At 47.1% G+C, this 24,124-nt stretch overlaps 1 protein-coding gene across 3 annotated transcripts in view; it reads right to left on the bottom strand.

Annotated features, from left to right (window-relative positions):
- ELF1 (E74 like ETS transcription factor 1) overlaps nucleotides 1–24,124 on the bottom strand; it is a 77,791-nt gene that overhangs the window by 11,124 nt on the left and 42,543 nt on the right. For 2 of the 3 annotated variants that reach the window (XM_081948703.1, XM_081948705.1), the window contains exons 2-4: nucleotides 19,106–19,366; nucleotides 6,874–7,048; nucleotides 1,152–1,259 (exon numbers count right to left, since the gene is read on the bottom strand). In XM_081948703.1, the coding sequence (XP_081804829.1) occupies nucleotides 1,152–1,259; nucleotides 6,874–7,048; nucleotides 19,106–19,177 (355 nt within the window). In that variant the 5' untranslated portion in view covers nucleotides 19,178–19,366. Of the gene's footprint in view, nucleotides 1–1,151; nucleotides 1,260–6,873; nucleotides 7,049–19,105; nucleotides 19,367–19,985; nucleotides 20,207–24,124 lie in introns of those variants that run through there. The other variant, XM_081948704.1, reaches the window with a different exon arrangement.

Genomic DNA, 24,124 nt, shown 5'->3' with positions numbered 1-24,124 from the left:
ATTCTCTGAGTGTGGATAGACTAAAAGACTACGATGGGATCAAATTCCTAAGGGAACTTCATGGCTAAGAGGGAAAATTGAATTTAGATCTCCCCAATCGTAGTCCTGTAAACAATTCTGGTTTTCTAAGTCGCCGTTTTAAAAGTAACTTTCGGTTAAGCTGTTTTTGATTCTTTGCTGCTTCACCTTAAAAAAACAAAAGGGGGAAATAAATATAGTTCCACGGGACACTCTAGCTGGCATACAAATAGAACAAAGAGCTGAACTCAAAAGTCTAATCATTCCCCCAATATATTGAAATGACTGAGGCGTGTGAATGTGTGTGGATTGGAACAAAATGAAGATAAATGAATCAGTCATAATTTGGACATGTAATTGCACTGTGAATGCAAGGGGAAGGAAGGGGTGGGGGAAAAAGAACGTTTTATGAATGTTAAATATTTGAACATGCTCCAGTCAACACTATAAACATTTTCACATTTCATTAATTTAAATGGGAATCCAAGCTTAAGAAATTTAATTAATATAAATTTTAAAACACACACACACAGATTAAGAGCTTAATCTTGCTTTTTCTTCCCCAGACTAAAGGCTCCTCTCGTACATAGGTGCTAATAGTTCCTGACTCTAGAGGGCGCTGCTCATCTCCTTTTCAAAGCCAAAGAGCCAGCACTGTCCGAAGACGTCTCCGTGGTCATGTGGCCAGCATGGCTAAAGACCGTAGGCGCACAGAACGCTGTTACCTTCCCACCAAAGGTGGTTCCTGTTTTTCTACTTGCATTTTTAAGTGCTTTCAAATTGCTAGGTTGGCAGAAGCTGGGACAAGTAACGGGAGCTCGCTCTGTTACGCAGCGCTCGGGATTCGAACTGCCAAACTGCCAACCTTTCTGATACACAAGCTCAGCGCCTGAGCCACCCAGACTACCACCATGGAAAAGATTATGCTTAGAAACCTGAAAAATTTAGCAAGGAATTGATATTTCTGCCCCAGCTTTTACTAAAAGGTCGTTCTAAACCTATCAAGACAACCTGCCTAAAAATTAAAGCTTTTTTTTTTTTTTTTTTTGCAATGTCTTCGCTCAACCGAGTTTTGCAAAACCACGCAGAATTTATTTTTATTTATTTATTTTGTCCCAGCTCTTGAGGCTCACCTGATCTTTTCTCGTCCAACATTGGACCTGGGGAATCCATGTTGAGAAGAGCTTCAGCCGCTTCAATGGTTTGCATGGTCTCGTCTCCATTATGGCAGGATGCTTCCACTAAAATGCAAGGAAACAGGGAGAGGCAGATGAAAGACAACGAAGATATATTCTCCGTTTGTGTTGTGGCCCACCAGTGGCCAGTGGAGTTGGAGGTAGACTCGGACAGTGAGGAGGCTGGAGAGGAACATGGGCCAGTCCTGGAGTCTGGGGAAGGCTCGGATGAAGGCTCTGTCTTGGAGGCAGAGCAGGGGCCAGGGCCGTCCGACAGTTATCAGCTGCCTTCGCAGTCAGAGATCAGTGGGGCAGAAGAACAGTTGGAGCCTGTTTCCAGTGTGCACATGCGCAGTTGCCAGACGAAGGGAACAGCTAAAGAACAGGGGAGTAAGGCCACAGGTGGACGATGAATGGCCCCTCCCAGAGGAAATAAAAGAGGAGCAAAAGGGGAGGGGAGTTTGCAGGAGACCATTTGTTCATTTAATTAGTGTGAAAATTTGTTCGTGACTCTCAAAACTCCTTGCCAAGTATTTTCTTGCACAGCATTTGGAAGATGTCGGCCTGGCAGCTTTCCAAGGTCCGTGGTTGTACATCCACCCTTGAAAGACTGTTTGCCGGGACTTTGCTGGATGTGAATGAGGGGAATTCACATGAGCTTAATAAAAACAGCTTTTGTCGGGACAAGGATTGCAAAATCTGCTTCGTGATTTGGTGAAGCCTCGGTCAGAACAGTTTGTCTCGGTCCCTCCAGGCCATGGGTTGACCCAGAGGTGTTTCTTTTTTTTCCAAGAGGCAAGTGGACTTTCCTTGTTTTCCCTTGAAGACGTTTCGCTTCTCGCCCCAAGAAGCCTCTTCGGTTCTGCTGACGTGTGGTGGGTGGAAGGGTTTATATTCCTTGCAGTCATCTGGTCGTTAGTGTTCTTTCAGAGAATCGTGGAGGCCACTTGGGAGGCTTCTCTGTTTATCTATCCACGGAGCCTCCGTGATTCCCAGAAAGAATACTAACAACCAGAAGACTGCAAGGAATTTAAATCCTTCCATTTCCCCACCAATCAGTCGGAAGAAGTTTTGGTCACCACGATGTAAAAAATGTATGTTAAGACTCTAGAAAGAATGCAGAACAGACCAACAAAGCTGGTTAGGGGACTGGAGGCTAAAACATATAAAGAACATTTGCAGGAATTGGGGTATGTCTACTATAATGAAATGTGATGCGACACCCAGAAAAATGCGACATACTTCACTTAATTCTCCAGGAAAAGACTGAAGACAAACGAGGTCCAGGCAGAAAAAGAACATCATGTCGTAAGGTTACGTGAGGTCAGATCTGATTCTCTGTCAGGTTTCCGAAAGATGCCCTAATTCATTTATGAGCCTTGAGCCAAGTTTCAAAAGAAATCCAGACATTTATTAGGAACAACATTTCGGCAATGCCCAATACCCAAGCGGAGTCAGATCTGACCTCACGTAAGTTACGGCTGAACTTTGCTCCTGTCTCCCCCCTCCCCTCAGTCTGTGTCATAAATCACATTATCCAACGAGGTGCTCCAGCAGGTTGTAGAATTACATGCCTCACAAGGCTGCTGTGGTAATCTGAGATCCGACTCTAGCCGAAGGTATGCATGGAATGTCTTCTCCTTTTCTCCCATGGCAACTCAATAACAGACATGGAAGTGCTTGATAAGTTGACACATGGCTTCAACATCTAAGGGACTGGTTTGAACAAAACTCAGCAGCACTTTTTCATGGGGTTGGTGATAAAAATAGGATCACCTACTTACAATGATGGATATGGGGGGGGAGGAGGAGGAGGAGGAGGAGGAGGAGGAGAAGGAAGAGGAGGAGGAGGAAGGAGGAGGAGGAGGAGGAGGAGGAGGAGAAGAAGAAGAAGAAGAAGAAGAAGAAGAAGAAGAAGAAGAAGAAGAAGAAGAAGAAGAAGAAGAAGAAGAAGAAGAAGAAGAAACCACCACCGTTGGGGCATTTCCATGGTCACATGATCAAAATTCAGAATGGTTGGCAACTGGCATGTACTTATGACGGTTGCAGTGTCCCGGGGTCACGGGATCCCCTTTTGCAACTTTCCAACCAGTCAACGGGGAAGGCAGATTCCCTTAACAACTGTGTGACTAACTTAACAATGTCAGCGATTTGCTTAGCAAAAGTCGTAAAATGGGGCAAGACTCCCTTAACAAATTCCTCACTTAACAACATAAATGATGGGCTCAGTGTTGGTTGTACGTCGACAACTATCTGTACTGCATATTTCAGCTAATTGTCTGATGACCCTTGGCCTCGTCTTTTAATGACCCCATAATCTCTTGCGTGGTGGAGTCTGGACAACTGAATGAAGCAAGCAGATTGTTTAACTGGCCGGATGCCCTTCCTGTCGCCAATGCGGAGTTTCGTTCAGCGGATGTATTCTCATCGTGCCCAGAGAGAGAGAAATATCTGCCTCTACCTAGGATCGAACTCACAGCCCTGATTGTGAGGCGACAGAGCCACCTCTAGGCCACACCATCACTCCCAGCTAATTATCGGATGGGCTCCCTTAAATGCTATCAGGATATTGTTTACAGACTTCCTGACCGCCAAAGGAAGGACCTTAAAGTCTGCATTAGCGCTGACTTAAAAAATAGAAATATAAGGGACCTGAGAAAAATGAAGAAGTTATCGTACCAAGGAGACCACACGGAAACCACTGGATTTCTGAACAAACAGGAGCAGAGGCTGCAATCCCAGAATTGATAAGTCTCGCTTAATGAATTTGTGTCCCCTCCTGGAGTTAATCTGTCTTTGTCCTTTGAACAGGTAATACCCAAATGGCATCGCAAAGTCGAATTTGAGCAGAATTTATCAGTAGGTCGCAATGCCGTCTATTCCAGAATAATACATGTTGAAACCCCTCAGGAGCCAAAGACTATTTTTTCCGGCTCTCGGCTCGTGCAAATAAGAGACTCCAATTTCATTCTTTAAAAAAGTCAAAACAGGAACATAAACAGGGATTTATGGAGCTCTGTTGTTGTTTTAAAGCAAGCCGAGTTAAGCACTCAGGCCCAGTGCGCAAAAATGGTTCCTGGGTGTAAGCATAGAGCTCTTTCAAAAAGGGTATGTCCCTCCCTTTCCCCCTCCCTCCTCTCTTTTTTTCTTCCTCCCTTATTGCTTTCTTCTTTCCTTCCTTTCTCCCTCCCTCTCCTCCTCCTTCCTCCCTTCCTCCCACTCTCGTCTTCTTTCCTTCCTTCCTCCCATTCCTCCCTCTCTTCTTCCTTCCTTTCTTCTTCCTCCCTTCCTTCCACTCTTCCTTCCCTTCAGTCCTGCCATTCCTTCTCCCCTCCCTCCCCCTTCTCTTCTTTCCTTCTTTCCTTCTCCCTTCCTCCCTCTCCTTCTCCCTTCCTTCTTCCACTCTCGTCTTCTTTCCTACCTCCCTCTCTCCTTTCCTCCCTCTCCTCCTGTCTTCCTTCCACTCGCTTCTTCTTTCCTCCCTTCCTTTCTCCCTCCCTCCTTACTTTCCTCTTTCCTCCCTTCCTTTCTCCCTTCCTCCCTCCATCTCCTCCTTCCTCCCTTCCTTTTCTCCTTCCACCCTCTTCTTTCCTTCCTTTCTCCCTCCCTCCTTTGTTCCTCCCAATACTCCCTCCCCTCTTCCTTCCTTCCTCCGTTTGTTCCTTCCTTCCTCCCATTCCTTCTCCCCTCCCTCTTCTCTTCTTTCTTTCCTTCCTTTCTCCCTTCCCCCATCCCTCTCTTCCTCCTTCCTCCCTCCCTTCCACTCTCTTCTTTCATTCCTTCCTCCCTGCCTGCCTGCTCTTCCTTCCTTCCTTCTTCCCTCCCTTTTTTCTTAGCAAAGAGCAAAAAACAACTTTTATTTTCAAACTGCTGTTTTCTTTCTTTGCAGTCCACAACACATCTAGAACCCTGTTGCAACAACTGTCTGTTTCAGCTACACAAACAGTGTCAGGTAAAGAAATATCTCTGGAAAGATGAACCAACGCGTCATGGATAGTCTAGTGGCAGTTAGAAATGGGGGAGGGGAGGGGAGAACGAGAGCTGATGGATATGTTGTTTTCTTTTCAAAACCCTAAAAATATTTTCAATAAACAACTTATTCACTTTAACCTATAAATAAATATCCTTGTCTGTTGTTTTTTTCCCCTACTGACTAGCCAGTCAGAATTTTTTTTTAAAAAAAAAGAAAATTAAGTCTGATGGGAGATTTTAAGACAGGGTCCACTAATCTAAGAATATACTATTTTGGAGCAGACCGAGAGAATAATATTTAGGAGGAACTGAAAGGGAGAGGCAGAGAGGGAAGCTAAGATGTCAGTATCACAAACGGATATTGACAAAGATACTGGTAATTCAGCTGATTTGTTTTCAAAATTTAATAGCTTCCAATTTAGGGGAAAAAAAAGCTACTGCCAAGAGAACAAAGTCAGCACGACTTAACACGAAGAGGAAACAAAATCAGACGACACATCTTACCATTATATGAGCAGACCCCAATGCCTGGGAAGGTGGTCAAGGGGTTGTGACCCTCAAAAGTATGTGGAAAATGGCCATCGGTCTCTTTTTTTTTAGTGATCACAGAATAACAGAGCTGGGAGGGACCTTGGAGGTCTTCTCATCCAGCCCCCTGCTCAGGCAGGAAGCCCTTCTCTCCTCCTGCTCAAAATAACAGAATAACAGCTGGATGGGACCTTGGAGGTCTTCTAGTCCAACCCACCGCTACCATTTCTGACAAATGGCTGCCCAGTCTCTTCTTAAAAACTTCCCAGTGTTGGAGCACCCATGACTTTTGAAGGCTGATCAATGGTCCAAACTGGCAGGAAATCCAATAACCTGATAGCAGGGGTGGGATTGAAAAAAATGTTAGCAAGTGGCTCTCTGCCTGGTTGTGGGGTGGAAGGACTGATATTCCTTGCAGACAGCTGGTCATTTGCATCCTTCTTGGGGGTTGTTGATAAGAAAGTCCAGTTGTCTCCTGAAAAAGCCCCTTTGGGACAACCGTGACCTGGATGGCGGAGAATCTCTACAGCAGGGATGTCCAAACTTGGGAACTTTAAGACTTGTGGACTTCAACTCCCAGAATTCCCCAGCCAGGCTGGGGAATTCTGGGAGTTGAAGTCCACAAGTCTTAAAGTTCCCAAGTTTGGACACCCCTGCTCTACAGACTTTGAGCTATACAATTTGGGATGAAAACCCTTTGAAGGGTGTGGGAGGAGGAATGGATTTCCAGAGGGGGGTGGGGGGACTGCAGGCTACAGGAACCATTTGCACCACTCGGGGGGACCCTGAGGACACAGAGAAACCTCCAAGTGGCCTCAACGACCCTCTAAAAGGATGCAAATGACCAGCTTTGTCTGCAAGAAAATATAAATCCTCCCTTCCCACCCACCCCAATCCAGTCAGAGCTGAAGAAGCTTCTTGGATGAGGAGCGAAAGGGCTTCAAAAGGAAAAAAACAAGAAGGTCCAGTTGCCTCCTGACAAAAAGCCCCTTTGGGACAACCAGGACCTAGATGACTTGAGAACCTCTACAGACTTTTAACCGTACAGAATATACCTTTGGGTAGGGAACGGACCCAAATAAAGACGATCATCAAAGTAAGTAAACTACAACTTCGGCTCGGATGCAAACCCCACCCGGCTGAGTCACGGAGTCTTCACCTGGAATGTTTTTACACACACCTGTAAGGGTGATGTCGTCATCTTCTATAATTTCCTCCTCCGCCACGTCCAGAGAATTCTCGGTTATGATGTCGCTCGGTTCCGCCACGCAAGACAAGCCCGAGTAATTGTTCAGGAGATTGGCGCTCGGCACGTGTTCCACGATGACGGCGGGAAAGATGGACGGATCGCCCAGCTGTTCGGGAGAAACAGAGGCCGCAAAAAGAAATCTTTAGGGAAGGGGAGGAGCGAGACGCCGCTAAAACACGGACACGGGCGCAAAGCGACTCGGTCTTCAAGCATTCGCGGGAGAAAGAGGAGGGCTTGGTAAATACGCCTTGCTCGTTTGGCTCCAGGGAACGGAACGCCAACGCCGTGGGTTTTGTGGCTGTGTAGGGAGAGCTGCGCTTCGTCTATTATGTTGGTTGCTGAATCGCTCACCACCCTGCAAATGGGGAGGCTTTTCAAGAGCTACGGGAGCATATTAATGTAGAATAAAAAATGGAGATGGAGGAGGAGGAGGAGGAGGAGGAGGAGGAGGAGGAGGAGGAGGAGGACTGTGGGGTCATCGATGCTCTCTGGTTGTTTGGTTGCAGACATTTTATTACCTAACTAAGTAACATATTCAGTGCTGGAAGGGAGTGGGGATTGTGGAGAGGAGGAGGAGGAAGAGGAGGACGACTGTGGGGTCCTTGATGCTCTCTGAGCTTGGTGGCTTTCTTTCAGACGTTTCACAACCCAAATAGGGAACATCATCAGTGCTAGAAAGAAGTGGGGTTTGCAGAGAGGAGGAGAAAGAGGGGGAAGAGGAGGAGTGTGGGGTCCTTGGTGCACTGAGTTTGATGGTTTTCTTGCAGACATTTCATTTACCCAACTAGATAACGTCATCAGTTCAAGAAGGAAGTGGGGTTTATGGAGAGGAGGAGGGGGGGTACGACTGTGGGGTCCTTGGTGCTCTCTGAGCTTGGTGATTTCCTACAAGACTTTTCATTACCCAACTAAGTAGTATATTTAGTGCTAGAAGGGAGTGGGGTTTGCAAAGAGGAAGAGGAGGAGGAAGAAGGGAGGAGGAGAAGGAGGAGATGATTGCACAAATAATACCTGTATTCTAGGGATAACAGAATAACAGAGCTGGAAGGGACCTTGGAGGTTTTCTAGTCCAGCCCCCTGCTAGAGCAGGAAACCCTACACCGTTTCAGACAAATGGGTATCTAATCTCTCCTTAAAAACTCCCAGTGTTGGAACTCCCACAACTTCTGGAGGCTGATTAATTGTTCAACCTGTCATTCTGCCAGCCATTGGCCCAAAGTCACCCAGCTGGCTTTCATGGCCAGGGTGGGACTAGAACTCACGGCTTTCTAGCCTGGTGTCTTAACCACTAAAGCAAACCGGCTCTCATCAAACCATCCAACTCGCTGTAGCTTTCCTAGATCTTCCAGGGTCAACAAAGGTAACCCCCGTGTGCTGGGATAATATATAGGCCCCCAGTTTATTATTCTCATCACACGCCATTTCCATTTCCATAGTCTGTGCAAAAGAGAAAGTCCCCCAACCCAAAAGAGAAGAGAAGACCCCCGCACCTCTCCACCAGCAATCGGCACCCAGATTCAGACCAACAAGTAAATAATACCCCAATCAAGAAACTGCCCAAGAGCCATCAATAAAAGAGCCCAACCAAGAAATCTCTAAGGCCGCCCCCAAGCAAGTCACTGGAGTAGAAACCTCATAGCAAACTGCACTTCTTACTACTGGTACAACTGATGATGTTAGCTAGTTGGGTCATGAAATGTCTGCAAGAAAACAAGCAAGCTCAGAAAGTACCAAGGATCCCACATTCTTCTTCATCTTTCCCCCCACCTCCTCCTCCTCTCCACAAACCCCACTTCCTTCTAGCACTGATGATGTTACCTAGTTGGGTCATGAAACGTCTGCAAGAAAACCCCCCAGCTCAGAGAGCACCCAGGAGCCCTCCTTCCCAATTATGACAACGCATTCTAAATCCACTTCGGAGAGGCAGAAACTCGCAGTGAGGATGAGTCGTCCCCGGGAGAAGCCAGGCGGGTTTGAAAACTAAGTCTTGAACAAGTTCCATCACGCGGACTTCCCCCCCCCCCAACAGGAAGCGAAAGGAGGCAGCAGCAGCAGCAGCCGCCACGGCACGGAAAGGAGGGGGAAAGGTTGCAGCAAGCAGACGCAAAGCAACAAATTCCTCTAAAGGGATTCCTACATTTCAACCTAGCAACCGATCAGCAGTCGGTCAAGGGTTCGAAACTCCCCTACGCTTCCACCGGTCTCCAGATGCAGCCAAGACCTACGTTGAGTGAGGTTGGCTGGGCCACTATGTGCAAAATCCCCCGAGCAAACGTCACAAGTTACGTCCGTCAAACTTGTGCCTTCCGGTGCAGGTAGTCCTCGACTTACGACAGTTCATTTAGGGACCGTTCAAAGTTACAACGGTGTCGGGGAAAAGGGGCTTAGGGCCAGTTTTTCACACTTGTGACTATTGCAGCAGCCTCATAGTCACGTGATTAAAATTCAGACACTTGGCAACTGGCATGGACTTACGACGGTTGCGGTGTCCCAGGGGTGCCACGCGACCCCCTTTTGCAACCTTCTAATGGGAAAAGTCAACAGGATTCATTTAACCAGGTTACTCACCTGATGGACTGCGGAGATTCACTTAGCAGCCGAGGCAAGAGAAGTCGGAAAACGGGGTAACTGCGCCACTTTTCTTGCTACACCGTTGCTAAGTGAATCGCTGCAGTTAAGTCAGGGGCACGGTTGTTAAGCGGACTCTAGCTTCCTCCTTGACTTGGCTCGTCAAGAAGGTTGCAAAAGGGGAAACATGTGAAACACACACAAACACACACACGGGATGCTGCGACTGTCATAAATGCAAGTCAGCTGCCAAGCGTCTGAATTTGGATCACGTGACCATTCTTAATTTCAAACGGTCACTAAGTGAACTGTTGTAAGTCGAGGGATACCTGTAGTAGGTTCGTACTCTCTGGACACTGGACTGTATTCTTGGTCAGAGGGGTCAAACTCCATTTCGTTGAGGGCCGCATCAGGGTTGCCTTTGACCTTGGAGGGCCAGGGGGTGGGGGGCATGGGCGTGGGGGGCATGGGCGTGGGGGGCGTGACACGGGACTCGTGCCGGGGGCACCTGTGGTGGCCAAGTGCTAAGGCAGGGAGAGACCCTCCCTCACTCTCATTAAAATCTCCTTCCTTCCCTTCTTTTTCCTTCCCCTTCTTCCTTCCTCCCTTCCACTCTCTTCTTCTTTCCTTCCTTCCTTTCTCCCTCTCTCCTTGCTTTTTCCTTCCTTCCTTCTCTTCTTTTTCCTTCCCCCTTTCTTCCTTCCTCCCTCTCCTTCTCCTTCCTCTCTTCCATTCTCTTCTTTCCTTCCTTCCTTTCTCCCTCTCTCCTTACTTTTTCCTTCCTTCCTTCCCTTCTTTTTCCTTCCCCCTTTCTTCCTTCCTCCCTCTCCTTCTCCTTCCTCCCTTCCACTCTCTTCTTCTTTCCTTCCTTCCTTTCTCCCTCTCTCCTTGCTTTTTCTTTCCTTCCTTCTCTTCTTTTTGCTTCCCTCTTCATTCTCCTTTCTTCTTCCTTTCCCTTTCCTTCCTTGCTCTCTTCCCATCTGTCCTTCTTTTCCTCTGCCTTTCCTCTTTCCGTTTCTCCTTTACTGCCCCATCCTGCACTTCCAAATGCAAAAGGGGAGACATTTCTTCTTTGGTTTTGTTTTTAGTTGTTTTGAGAGCCCTCCACCAGCAAAAACGCAGCGAGGGGGCCACACAAAGCCCATCCACCCACCCCCAGTTCCATGTCAGCTAACAGACATCGCAGGCTGGGCCAATTTCCAGGCCGTCCCTGTGGGCCAAATCTAAGCACCCAGCGGGCCAAATCCGGCCCCCGGGGCCTTTGACACCCCTGCTCTCTATGTATCTTAGAAGCTGAACTTTCCATTTAACAGTTTCGGAAAAGCTCTGACATCTTTATGGGAAATTGTTTTATTCCCAAACTTAAGTCTCCAGTCCCCTAATCATCTTTGTTGCTCTTCTCTGCACTCTTTCTAGGGTCTCCACATCTTTTCAAACATCGTGGTGACCAAAGCTGAATGCTGTATTCCAAGTGTGGCCTTACCAAGGCCTTATAAAGTGGCATTAACACTTCACGTGATCTTGATTCTGTCCCTCTGTTGATGCAGCCTAGAACTGTGTTGGCTTTTTTGGCAGCTGCTGCACATGGCTGGCTCATATTTAAATGGTTGTCCACTAGGACTCCAAGATCCCTCTCACAGTTACTACTACTGAGCAAGGTGTCCTATACTATACCTGTGCATTCCGTTTTTCTTGCCTAAATGTAGAACCTTACCCTTACTCTTTATGCTGAAGCAATAAAATCCTAATTTATTGCCACATCTCTTATTTTACTATGTAAGTACAATAATGAAGGTATAAGTTCGCGCTTTCGGTTTAGAGATCGTTTTCGAGCCATTTGGGAAACGTTATTTGGGGAAATCTGCCTTAAAATGTAGCTCTGCTGAGGAATTTACCTTCAGAAGGACAGAGCAGAAGACAGAAAAGTGAGTTTTTGTCCCATTTTACAACCTTTCTTGCCAAAGGTGTGACATGAATTACCGCCATTGTTAAGTTAGCAACACGATTGTTAAGTGAATCTTGCTTGCTCGCTGACTCTGCTCGTCAGAAGGTCATAAAAGCAGATCGCGTGAAACCCTCCCCCCCGGGACATTGTGACCGTCATAAACATGAACCAGTTGTCAAGCCTCTGCAAATTTTGATCATGTGACCGTAAGGATGCCCCAATGGTCGTTAAGTGTGAAAAATGGACATCAGTCACTTTTTCCGGTGCTGTTGTTAACTTTGAACGGTCACTAAATGAACTGTTGTAAGTCAAGGACTACTTGTAACAGAATAACAGCATCGGAAGGGACCTTGGAGGTCTTCTAGTCCAATGCCCTGATCAAGCATGAAATCTTTCTCTCCTCCTCCTCCGAATAACAGGATAACAGAGTCGGAAGGGACCTTGGAGGTCTTCTAGTCCAACCCCTTGCTCAGCCAGGAAGCCCTATATCAGTGACGGATAACCTTTTTGTCGTCACGTGCCAAAATGCAATGCAAGCGCGACAAACACCCCCCCCCCGCTTCCCACACCCTGCATGCACGCGAGATCCCCCCACGCCTCCTTTTGGGTGTAGTGGGCCTCCCTGCAGCCTCCTGGGACCAAAAACAGACCATGGGGGGGCACAGCACCCTCTCACGCTCTTCCCACCCCAAGTGCATATGCGCATTACTCCCTGCCCCCACGCATGCACGCATGTCTCCTACATGCCCCTGCAAATGCGTACATCAGCTGGCCGGTGGGAGGCGCGAGCGCATGCGTGGAGGAACTGAGCTGGAGGGATGGCTTGCGTACCCGCATAGAGGGCCCATGCTTGCCAAAGGTCCTCTATCCTTTCAGACACACGGCTATCCAATCTCGTCATTAAAGCTTCCAGGGTTGTAGCAAGGTTTGACTCCTTTTGAATAATCAGGTTAATATTCCCTTTTTTTTCCTCCGAGAAACTCAGGAACGCTTGGATCCCCTGATTTTCCGGCGTTACAACAATTGGAAGGAGGCCACTGGGTCAAGACACACGCACCCATTCGCAACCTGATTCAATGGGTATCTCTAAGTCCTATTGGCAGATAGGAAAAAATAATAATAATAAGGGAGGGAGACAGAAAATGCTGCAAACACACCCAAATGAGAGGGGGAGATCGTATCCTGCCCCATACATCCCTGCGACCAATCCGCTCTCACAGAGAGGGACTCCTCCGGGTGCCGTCCACTAGGCAGTGCCAGAGGGCGGCGCCCAGGAGTAGGCCCTTCTCTGTGACGGGCCCAGCCCTCTGGAACGACCTCCCCCCACATATTAGGACAACGACTGATCTCCGCTCCTTCCGCACGAAACTCAAGACCCACCTGTTCCAACTAGCTGGCCTGGCTTAATTAGAACTCTCTAACCTCCCTGGCAATTTTAAACTGTAAATTTAAATCTTTTGGGTATTTTAACTATTTTTAATTGTTGTAATTTTACTGTTATTTATCTTAACTTTGTGGCTTTTATTTCTATTTGAATTGTTAAATGTTGATGTATTTACCTCCTCCATGCCACACGCCTATATATTTGATTGTACGTCGCCCCGAGTCCCTTCGCGGAGAGGGTGCGACTGATAAATCGAATAAAATAAATAAAATAAATAAATAAACGGGGAGAAAAAATGCAATCCGGTTGTCTTTTATCTTATCCTGTTTTACCGATGAGGAGCCACGAATGCAAAAAGAGTGTCTGCTTTCATGAGCTTTCATGAAAGTCTTTTAGCTTGGCCTCCCACCAAGAGGCTTGCAGACAGGAGGGCACTGCCTACTCACTGAGTAGCACCCTTGAGCTAGGCCAGCAACAACCTGCAAAGAAAAGCAGCTACAGGCGATTTATGTAAAGTAGAGTAGAGCACCGTGTTTCCCTGAAAATAAGACAGCTATGGGCGCACGCTCTATGGTTGTGGGCCAGCTGCAGACAGGGCGTACAACCATAGAGAGTACGCCCAGAGCAGCCACTGCCGGAAGACTCAGTTTGGAAGCTGCAGAAAAAGCCATGCGGCGGCGGTGACAACGGCGGAGGTGCCCTGGCACTGCGCAGAGAGCTGGGCCAGGGCATCGCGAGGCTGGTAGGCGCATGAGCGAGCGGAACAGCCGCTCGTGCAACCCCCCCCTCCAGCCGTGCAGAGCGCCATTCACTGCCATTTCAAAGGGGCCAAGCTGCGGGAGCCGGGGGCAGCGAACAGGGGCTCACACGGCTTGGCGATACCACTAGGTCAGTGAATGGCGCTCTGCACGGCTGGAGGGGGGGTTGCGTGAGCGGCTCTTCCACTCTCGCTCACACACCTGCCAGCCTCACAATGCCCTGGCCCAAAGAGCCAGGGCACCTCCGCCGCCACTGCATGGCTTTTTCTGCAGCTTCCAACCCGAGTCTTTCGCCAGTGGCCACTCTGGATGTACGCTCTATGGTTATGAGCCAGTTGGCAGCAGAGCATACAAGCTTGGCGATACCCCTAGGTCAGTGAATGGCGCTGTGCCCGGCTAAAAAGGGGGGTTGCCTGGTGGCTGCTCGTGAGTGTGGTCGCTTCATGGCTGCTGTGCTGCGCTGCTGCGACAGCGCAACACAACCGTTTGCCCCTGAGGCTGTGCCCGGCTCTTTGGGAGCCCCCTTGCAAGAGAGCAGCCGCCCGGCACCCCCCCTCTTCAGCTGGGCACAAAGCCATCACCAACCTAGCAGTATCCCGAAGGCGCTAAGCAACGCGATCACCTTTGCCTCCCCCCCCCGGTTCCCGCGGTTTGGAACCTTTGGGATACCGCTAGGTTGGTGAGCGGCGCTCTGCCTGGAGGGAGGTGGGGGTTGTCCAGGGGACTTATTTTGGGGGGAGGGCTTATATTTTTGCCCACCAGAAAAATGTGGCATGGCCTTATTATCAGGACATGTCGTAATTTCGGGGAAACACGGTAGAACAGAATAGAACACAATAGAAATAGAAGAATAGAATAAAATAGAATAAAATAGAATAGAATAGAATAGAATAGAATAGAATAGAATAGAATAGAATTGGAAATGGAAATGGAAATAATGGAAATAGAAATAGAATGGAATGGAATAGGAATAGGAGTAGAATAGAATAGAATAGAAGGGACCTTGGAGGTCTTCTAATCCAACCCACTGCTCAAGCAGGAGTAGGTATACCATTTCAGATAAGGGGCTGTCTCTAGACTGTCCAGGCCCTGGTCTTATGGCCAAAATGAGCCCAAAAGGTCCGTGGCTAAGCAAGACAGTGGTTCCGTGAGGCTTTGCCCCATTTTACGACTTTTTTTGCCACCATTGCTAAGCAAATCGGTGCGGTATTTCAGCGAGTAACGCTGGCCGTTAAGTGAACCTGGCTTCCCCATCGACTTGGCTTCTCAGAAGGTCGCCAAAGGGGATCGCACGCCCCCGGGACAGTGCGGCTGTCATAAATATGAGTCAAACGTCATAATTCTGATGTGACCATGGGGATGCTGCAACGGTCATTAAGTGTGAAAAACAGGTCATAAGTCCCTTTGTACAGTCCCGTAACTATGAACGGTCACTAAAACGACAGTTGTAAGTCCAGGACCTCCTGTAAATCACTTCCAACAGATGACAAAGTACAAAAGCTACCGCAGTGACACTTCCTTCTTTTGAATTATTCAATTTCAGCTTATGTGCTCCGTGTTTCTTCCTATAATTTGAATTCCGGCTCCCCACAGCATAAATCCATGGGCGGGGAGCAAAATCTGTATTAGATATTGGGGGAAGGGCCAATCTCGAATAATTGCCAATAAATTTGAAGCGGCACGCTTCAGGTAGCTCGGCAAAATTTAATAGCTCCTGTTTCCACCCCCACCCAAAAATATTACATATTTTCTCAAATAATTCTATATGGCTGATCTCAATTAACTGGAACCCAGGTTAACTTCCTCACCTAAATTACATCCTTCAGCACCTGGCCCGCACAACAAATGAGCCCAAATATATCTGTGGCAATATAAACTTAATAATCTGGAAAGAAGTAAACACCCTCCCCAGGGGGACTTATATAGCCCTCTTTCTCGGCTGTGCAAAATATCATTTTTAAGTCTTTTTTTTTTAAAGGCACCATAAAGACCAGAAGCTGAAACCTGATCAGAAAGCGTGCACGAGACAGATAAAAAGAAAAGAAAAAAATATTAGATACAGGAGGTTGCTAAGAATCCCATTTAAATTCTGAAATCCTGAACAGGCGATCGGCTCCGTTTCAGCGCTGTGTTGAAGTGAAGTTCGCACTGGAAGGCTGTATGCCAAAATAGATAGAGCTACACGAAGTTGTTTGAAAGCTAGGTGGAGGACAAACCCCCCAACACACAGATAATTTGATGCTAATATTACTAACTTATATTAATTCACTAGCTGGATACCCGTGCTTCGCGACGAAACCCTGTGATCAGGCTATGCAGGAGAAATTGGCTCAGCGGTGGTCGGTGATTGAAACGCGTAAGGGAATATCGCTCCCACCGCCTTGAGTCCTGAAGCAGTTCCATAGGTGGAAGGCGCAGACATTTTGGTGAGGTACCAATGTTTAGTACTGTAAGGAGCCCCAGACCGCACCTGAGTAGAGAAGTGGAACGTCTGCCAGTTTGAACGGAGATAACGGAATGTGAGGCAATTGGCAGTTGGAACAGAGTTCTTTTCAGGTGGGGAGGGAGAGTAGAACTCCTTAGCATCAGAGCGTGTTAATTACTGTATAAGAAATACTAATGATCTGATAGTCATTTCGAAAAATCCTTTCTTAGCAAGCGCCTAGGAGCCAAGAGGAACATACCTGCCAAATTTCAAGTTCGTAGGGTTTACGGTTCTGGAGATTTTGTGATGAGTGGGTAGTATTTGCCTTTTATATAGAGAGAGAAGATTGAAGTGTTAACCTTCAGCACAGGCAGTTCTCATGCCAATCCCCGGATTTAAAATAAGTACAGATAATTCTCAACTTACAGCGGTTTAGGGACCGTTCGAAGTTATAACGGCACTGAAAAAAAGGGACTTATGACCGATTTTCACACTTATGACCTCAGGAATCACAAGATCAAAATTCGGATGCTTGGCAACTGGCGTGGACTTATGACAGTTGTAGTCTCCCCCGGGGGCCACGCAATCTCCCTTCTGCGATCTTCCGACAAAGTCAACGGGGAAATCAGATTCACTTAACAACCGGGTTACCAACTTAACGGCTGCAGTGATCCACCGTGGCAAGAAAAGTTGTAAAAATGGGGCAAAGCTCACTTAACAAGCATCTCTCTTAGCAACAGAAATTCGGGGACTCAACTAATGGTCTTAAGTTGAGGACTACCTTGTCAATGGGAAATTGTGTCCATTGTCCATCATATAGATATTCACTAACACTAACGGCGGTTGTCCTATACCACAGGTGGGGAACAATGGCCCCTTTTATGTGGACTTCGACTCCCAGAATTCCATTCTGCCTCAGGAATTCTGGGAGTTGAAGTTCTGGCAGTGAGAATGGTTTTTATAGCAATAGCACTTAGACTTATATACCACTTCATAGGGCTTTACAGCCCTCTCTACATGGTTTACAAATGTCAGCATCTTGCTCTCAACAATCCGGGTCCTCATTTTACCGCCCTCGGAAGAATGGAAGGCTGAATCAACCTTGAACGGGTCAAAATCAAACTCCTGACAGTCGGCAGAGTTATCCTGCAATACTGCATTCCCACCACTCTGCCCCCACGGCGCTTCACAGCTCTCTCTATGCCCTTTTGCACGATCTGTACTGCCTACAAATATTGGTTGTGACGTTGTCTCAATGTTTGTAAACAATACCGAAGGAACACCATATTGAAGTCGTCCACAGCTCAAGCTAAGGAAAAAACTAAAACTGCCAGTCAATTTCATGTACCAGAAAGTGATAAGACTTTTCAGCTACAGTGGCAGTACTTTGCTACTCAACTGCTTTGAAACTCATCAAATTTGGTACTCAACTCATTTTGATGAGAAAATTTTGTCCTGGTACTCGTTGTTTGTTTAGTACTCAACGCACAAGCCAAAACCTGACTGTGTCGGCTGCCTTGTGACTCACTACATTATTCCTTATAGGGGAAAAACTGGTATTCATTGTTTCTGATACTCATCGCTCTTCCAGGAAGCAATTAATGCTGAGCATCGAGGTATATGGCTCCCAAACAGGTGAGGAAAAACTGAGTAAGACCTGGAGGAGGCCTGGAGATTAAAGCATATGAAGAACCGTTGCAGGAATTGGGTATGGCTAATCTAGAGAAAAGAAGGACTAGGGGAGACATGGTAGCAGTCTTCCAGTATTTGAGGGGCTGCCACAAAGAAGAGGGAGTCAAGCTATTCCCCAAAGCACCTGAAGGCAGGACAAGAAACAACGGATGGAAACTAATCAAGGAGAGAAGCAACCTGGAATGAAGGAGAAACTTCCTAGCGATGAAGACAATTAACCAATGGAACAGAAGTTGCTTCAGAAGTTGTGGGTGCTCCATAACGCGAGATTTTGAAGCAGACACTGGACAACCACTTGTCTCGAATGGTATAGGATCTCTGGCTTGAGCAGCGGGTTGGATTAGAAGACTCCCAAGGTCCCTTTTCCAGTTCTGTTCTGATTGATTGACTGAAATGTGCATAAGATTATTTTTCACCAACCATCAGATGTTCAAAAGAAAAAAATGGATAGGATAGGATACGTAACAGAATTGGAAGAGACCTTGGAGGTCTTCTAGTCCAGCGGTCACCAATTGGTGGTCCATGAGAAAATTTGGGGGGTCTGCAGAAAAATGATTTGCATTTTTTATATTGCACTAAATCCGGGGTCCTCAAACTACGCCCCCTGAGAGGGATAGGTGCAATGAACTCCTGTGTTGCTGCAGAGAGTTTCCCCCTTCGGGGTCTTTTTGTGCGGGTCGGAGGGGGGGGGGAAATTCCGACTTAGGGTCTGCTTCAACCTCCTGGTGGGGGGCTTTGGGCGAAGGCTGGAGGGAAGCTCCGCTGGTGGGGAAGAGCCGGAGGGCCTCGTTCCAGTGGGACTGCATCATGTCCTGGAATTGGCTGATCATCTCAGCCAGCTGAGCCTCCAGGCGCCGGTCCCTGGCCTTACACTCCTACAGGTCTTCCCTCTGCTTGGAAAGCCCATGCTCCTAGTCCTCAGTGAGGTGCTTCAGCTGAGACTCCTTCTCGGTCAGGTCCAATTTGAACTGAGCTGTTTTGCCAACTCTTTCTCCTGGAGGCTGCTTAGCTCCAGCAACTGCTTCCTGTTGGGGTCCTATGGAGCCAGGGTGGGGAGGGGAGGAGTGGCTGGGAGGGGAGGGGCAAGTAGAGGCTGTCGAGGTGTCCCTTGAGTGACACCAAGTTGGCCACGCCAATCCAGTCACATGGCCACCTAGCCACACCCACCCAGCCAGTCATTGGGCAGATCATATTAGTGGCCCGCGGGATTTAAAATTACAAATTTAGTGTTCCTCGAGATCCGAAAGGTTGGTGACCCCTGTTCTAGTCTAACCCCCTGCTAGGCAAGAAACTCTATACCATTTCAGACACACGGTGGTTCAATTCCATCTTAGTAAACTTTAATGTTAATGCAAATGAGTGATCATCTCTTTTTTTTAGCTATTTCCTACCTGTTGTTCATCCTCCATGACATTGCTAGCAAACTCAAACATCAACTCATTTTGCTGCACCAGGGCTGCCATGCTCAAGCATTCCAAGGTCTCAATTCAGCATGGAATTAAAAATGCTCCTTCAGCATCCAGAAAGCGGATTGACTATTGCCCGGGAGGAGTTTGTACGGGCCGGGAGACGTCGAAGTTACTCAGAAGCCAGGGAGAAGAAATCCTTATTCCTTTTGAAGTGACGTTTTAACACCGTTTCTTGAAAACCCCCTAAAAAAAACACACAAGAACAACAGGAAGATTAAGTCAGTATGAATAATCAAACAAAAATGCAAATGGCGCAGATATGAATTAGGTCGTGCTTTGGTTTGATAAGACTTTGCTAGAGTTTCTTAAGAACAGATAATAATAATGGGTGACTTACAAAACGTGAAGCATGTGTCTTTTGCCATTTCTTTCCCTCCTTCTCTCTTTCTTCCTCCTCTCTCTCTCTTTCTTTCTCTCTCCCTCTCCCTCATTCTTTTTCTTTCTCCTTCTCTCTCACTCTCTCCTCTCTTTCTTTCTCTATCTTTCATTCTCCTCTCTCTTTTTCTTCTCTCCCCTTCTCTTTCTCTCTCTCCTTTCTCTCTCCTTCTCTCTTTCATTCTCCTTCTCTCTCTTTCTTTCTTTCTTTCTTTCTTTCTCTTTCTCTCACTCTCCTCTCTTTCTCTTTCACGCTCCCCCTATTTCTCTGTCATTCTATCTCTCTCCTCTCTCTCTTTCTCACTCCCCCCTCTCTCTCTCACACACACAAAGATACACACCACACACACACACACAACTACCAGGAAGAAAGCTAAACGCTAACGATCCAGTCTGAAAACAGGCCAAAGGGCTACCGTACACCCACCCAATTGTAGCAGATCCAATTTACAATGCAATCCAACGTCTCTCGTGGCTACGCTTCTGTTGAAAAAAACAACAACATTACGACGTCACAAGCTTGTGTAAAAACAAAACAACAAAAAAAGACGTCTCGGACCCTCTTTGTAGCCGAGCAGATGTGGAGGCATATTTCCTTCCAACCCCCCCAACCCCCAACTGCCCCAGTTGTAAGAAAACACACACACACACACAAGGAACTTCTTATCTCTAAAACGGGCTTGTAAGCAGCAGGAAGGAAACAGGGACCACGTCATGGCAAACGAAACATGCAAAGGGAGCCGTGAGCTACAACAGCTTGAGAGACAGAAATGCACCCATATGTGCTGGGGGGGAGGGGGGGAGAGCTTTTAGTTCCCCTCCAACCTCTGACGCATAAGGTTCAGCTAACGGAGTGAAGCAGGAAGGGATGAATTCGATCGCAGAGCCATTAAGCCACAGCCTGATTTTAAAAAACGCAAACCGAGCAAGGTAGGGCATTGATAAAGCCCGTCCTCAACTTACAACAAGTTCGTTCAGCGACCGTTCAAAGTGACAACAGGACGGGGGGGGGGGGAAAGGGACGTGATCGTGTTTCTCAGTTCTGTCCTTCCCCCTGCCCCCCCACACACACACACAGTCACCTGATCCACATTCAAAGGCTGGGCAACTGGCATGTACTTATGACGGACAAAGGGTCCCCAAGGCCAAGACGATGATTCCCCTTTTGCCACATTCCCAAAAGCCACGTCGATGGGGAAGCCGGGTTTGCTTAACAAGCATGTTACTAACTGATCAACTGCAGGGATCCACTTAACAACTGAGGCAAAAAAGGTCGCAAAACAGGGCAAAACCCACTTAACAAACGTCTCATTTAACAGCAGAAATTTGGGGCTCCATTGTGGTCATATGCCCAGGAGTGTGTGTGTGTGTGTGTGTGTGTGTGTGTGTGTGTGTGTGTGTGTAGAGCAGAGCAGAGCAGAGCATTGGAATGAAGAATAGAGTAGAGTAGAATATTGGAATGAAGAATAGCATAGAATAGAATAGAATAGAATAGAATAGAATAGAATAGAATAGAATAGAATAGAATAGAATAGAATAGAATAGAATAGAGAATTTATTTGGCCAAGTGTAATTAGATTCACAAAGGGATTTGTCTCCAATGCAGAAAGACAAAAAGACTTTTAGAAAATGGAGGTCAAACTTTAGGTAATTAGCCTGCAATTCAAAAACCTGCACCAATAAAAGTAACTAACAATTACAGTACACCTTATTTTAGACTGGAGTTCCATAGGAGTTAAGGCAAGTTGGAAGTAAGGCTTGTGCCTTTGTTGCTATAGTAAACCTGGGGCCATGATGGTGAATATATGGCACGTGAGCCAGAGGTGGCATGCAGCACACTCTCTGTGGCATGCGTGCCATTGCCAGCTGCTCTTCTGGTTGCTTGGCTGGTCTTTGTGGACCCCAGAACACCGGAAAATGCCCCCAAAACAGCACCCCCAAATGGCCACAAACAAGGCCATTTTCCAGGCTCTTTTCCAGGCCACTTTCAGGCTGTTTCTTGGCCCAAAAAACAGCCTGAAAATGGACTGGAAAATGACCCAGAAGTAGCCGGGAAAGCGGCCAAAAAAGAGGCATGCGTGCGCCGGTCAGCTGGATTTTAGGTTTCTGGGTGCTCCAACACACACAAAGACCAGCTGGCCGGTGTGCATGCATGTGCTGGAAATGCAAAAACCAGCTGGGCGGCACACGCATGCGCTCCAGCCAGCTGGTCTTGGGATTTCTGGCACCTGGACATGCACGGACGTTCCAGTTTGGCCACTCAATGCCGAAAATGTTCGCCATCACTGACCTAGGGTCTTCGTTGACTTGAGTGCAAATCCTGGGGATTCCATGGGAATGTTTGAGTCATTTTCTTCTGCTCTTGAAAGCATAAGTGGTTTGGCAACTACCTTGGCAGCAAGGACTGCTATCGTGCAAAGATTGAAAATGTGTGTGTGTTATATTTCATCTGCATAAGGACCAACCCCAGCTATGTTGGGATGTGAGATTAAAAACAATCTGAGATTTAAAAAAAAAAACGTTCGCAGAAGTTAAAAAAAAAACAAAACCAAGGAGATTTGTCCACTGGACTTGGAATGATTAGCTGTTAAAAAAAATAGTTATAGGCCTTTGTATATTCACATCTATCATGCTTGTGGCTTTGGGTCAGATCTACGTCCCCATTTCTGTGACAGAATTGTCATCTTCAACACTAATAAGATGTTTTCTGAGTCTGATGAAGGCACATTTCATCAATGATTTGGATGAGGGAATAAATGGGGAACTCATCAAATTTGCAGATGACACCAAGCTGGCAGGAATAGCCAACACTCCAGAAGATAGGCTTAAGATACAGAAGGATCTTGACAAACTTGAACATTGGGCACTATCTAATAAAATGAATTCAATGGTGAAAAAAGTAGGGTTCTACATTTAGGCAACAAAAACGGAATGCACAGGTACAGTATAGGTGGTACCTTGCTCAGTAGTAATAACTGTGAAAGGGATCTTGGAGTCCTAGTGGACAACCATTTAAATAGGAGCCAGCCGTGTGCAGCAGCTGCCAAAAAAGCCAACACAGTTCTAGGCTGCATCAACAGAGGGAGAGAATCAAGATCATGTGAAGGGTTAATACCACTTTATAAGGCCTTGGTAAGGCCACACTTGGAATACGGCATTCAATTTTGGTCACCACCAAAAAAGTGTTTGGTATAATATTTGAATGTGAATTTTTGCGGGGGGGTTGGGGGGGTATAGCATTTGTATGAGATTTATATTGTGTGGAGGGGGGGGTGAAAAGGGGGAAAATTTGTTTGTACAAAACTCTTTTAATAAAAAAAAAAAAAAATTTGGTCACCACGATGTAGAAAAGATGTGGAGACTCTAGAAAGAGTGCAGAGAAGAGCAACAAAGATGATTTGGGACTGGAGACTAAAACATATGAAGAACGGTTGCAGGAACTGGGTATGTCTAATGTTTGATGAAAAGAAGGACTAGGGGAGACATGATAGCAGTCTTCCAATATCTCAGGGGCTGCCACAAAGAAGAGGGAGTCAAACTGTTCTCCAAGGCACCTGAGGGCAGGACAAGAAGCAATGGGTGGAAACTAATCAAGGAGAGAAGCAACTTAGAACTGAGGAGAAACTTCCTGACAGTTAGAACAATTAATCAGTGGAACAGAAGTTGTGAATGCCCCAACACTGGAAGTCTTTAAGAAGATGTTGGATAGCCATTTGTCTGGAACGGTATAGAGCAGCGATGGCAAACCTTTTTTGGCTCACGTGCCATAAGAGGGGGGAGCACAGGGGGAGAGTGCGTGGGCGTGCCACACCTATAATGCAACACACAACACACACCCCAGTGGGCATGCGTGCATGAGAGCTACTCCCCCCTATTTTTCCATGCTTTTCCCACCCTCCCCAGGCTCCAGAGGCTTTATAGTAGCCTGGGGAGGGTGAAAACAGCCTCCCCCCTCCCCCCCGGAGGCTTCAGGCATCCCTGAAGCCTCCGGAGGGCTTAAACCGACCTTCCGAGCAAAACAGAAGTCTGTTCCTGAACTTCTGGTTTGCCCGTAAGGCCGTTTTTTTGCGCTCCGGAGGCTTCAGGGAAGCTCATGAAGCCTCCGGAGGGCCTCCGGATGGGGGGCAGGGGAGGCTCTTTTCACCGTCCCCAGGCTCCTATAAAGCCTCTGGAGCCTGGGGAGGGTGAAAAAATGGCTTTAAAAAAGGGTGATCTCAGCTGGCCAGCTGATAGGGCAACGCCTCACGTGCCCTGACAAAAGCCTCCGCGTGCCACCTGTGGCACGCATTCCATCCCGGGTATAGGTTTTCCTGCCTAGGCAGGGGGTTGGACTAGAAGACCTCCAAGGTCCCTTCCAACTCTGCTATTGTATAAGTCGTACATGCAAAACGTGGTAGCCCTGGACAAAAAGTGTGTTGCATTGCAAACGTAACAATCAGACGTTGATAGAAACCCCATTATCTTCTACAAAGATAAACACCTTTAAGCAAATTTTAATATATGCTTACAATGCCCCAAAGGTGCTTTTTCAGGGGGCAACTCAACTTTGTTGTTTTTTTCCTTTCC

This window comes from Natrix helvetica, assembly GCF_964273705.1.
Source record: "Natrix helvetica genome assembly, chromosome: 3".
NCBI lineage: Eukaryota > Metazoa > Chordata > Lepidosauria > Squamata > Natricidae > Natrix > Natrix helvetica.
This window is presented reverse-complemented; position numbering and strand designations above follow the sequence as displayed.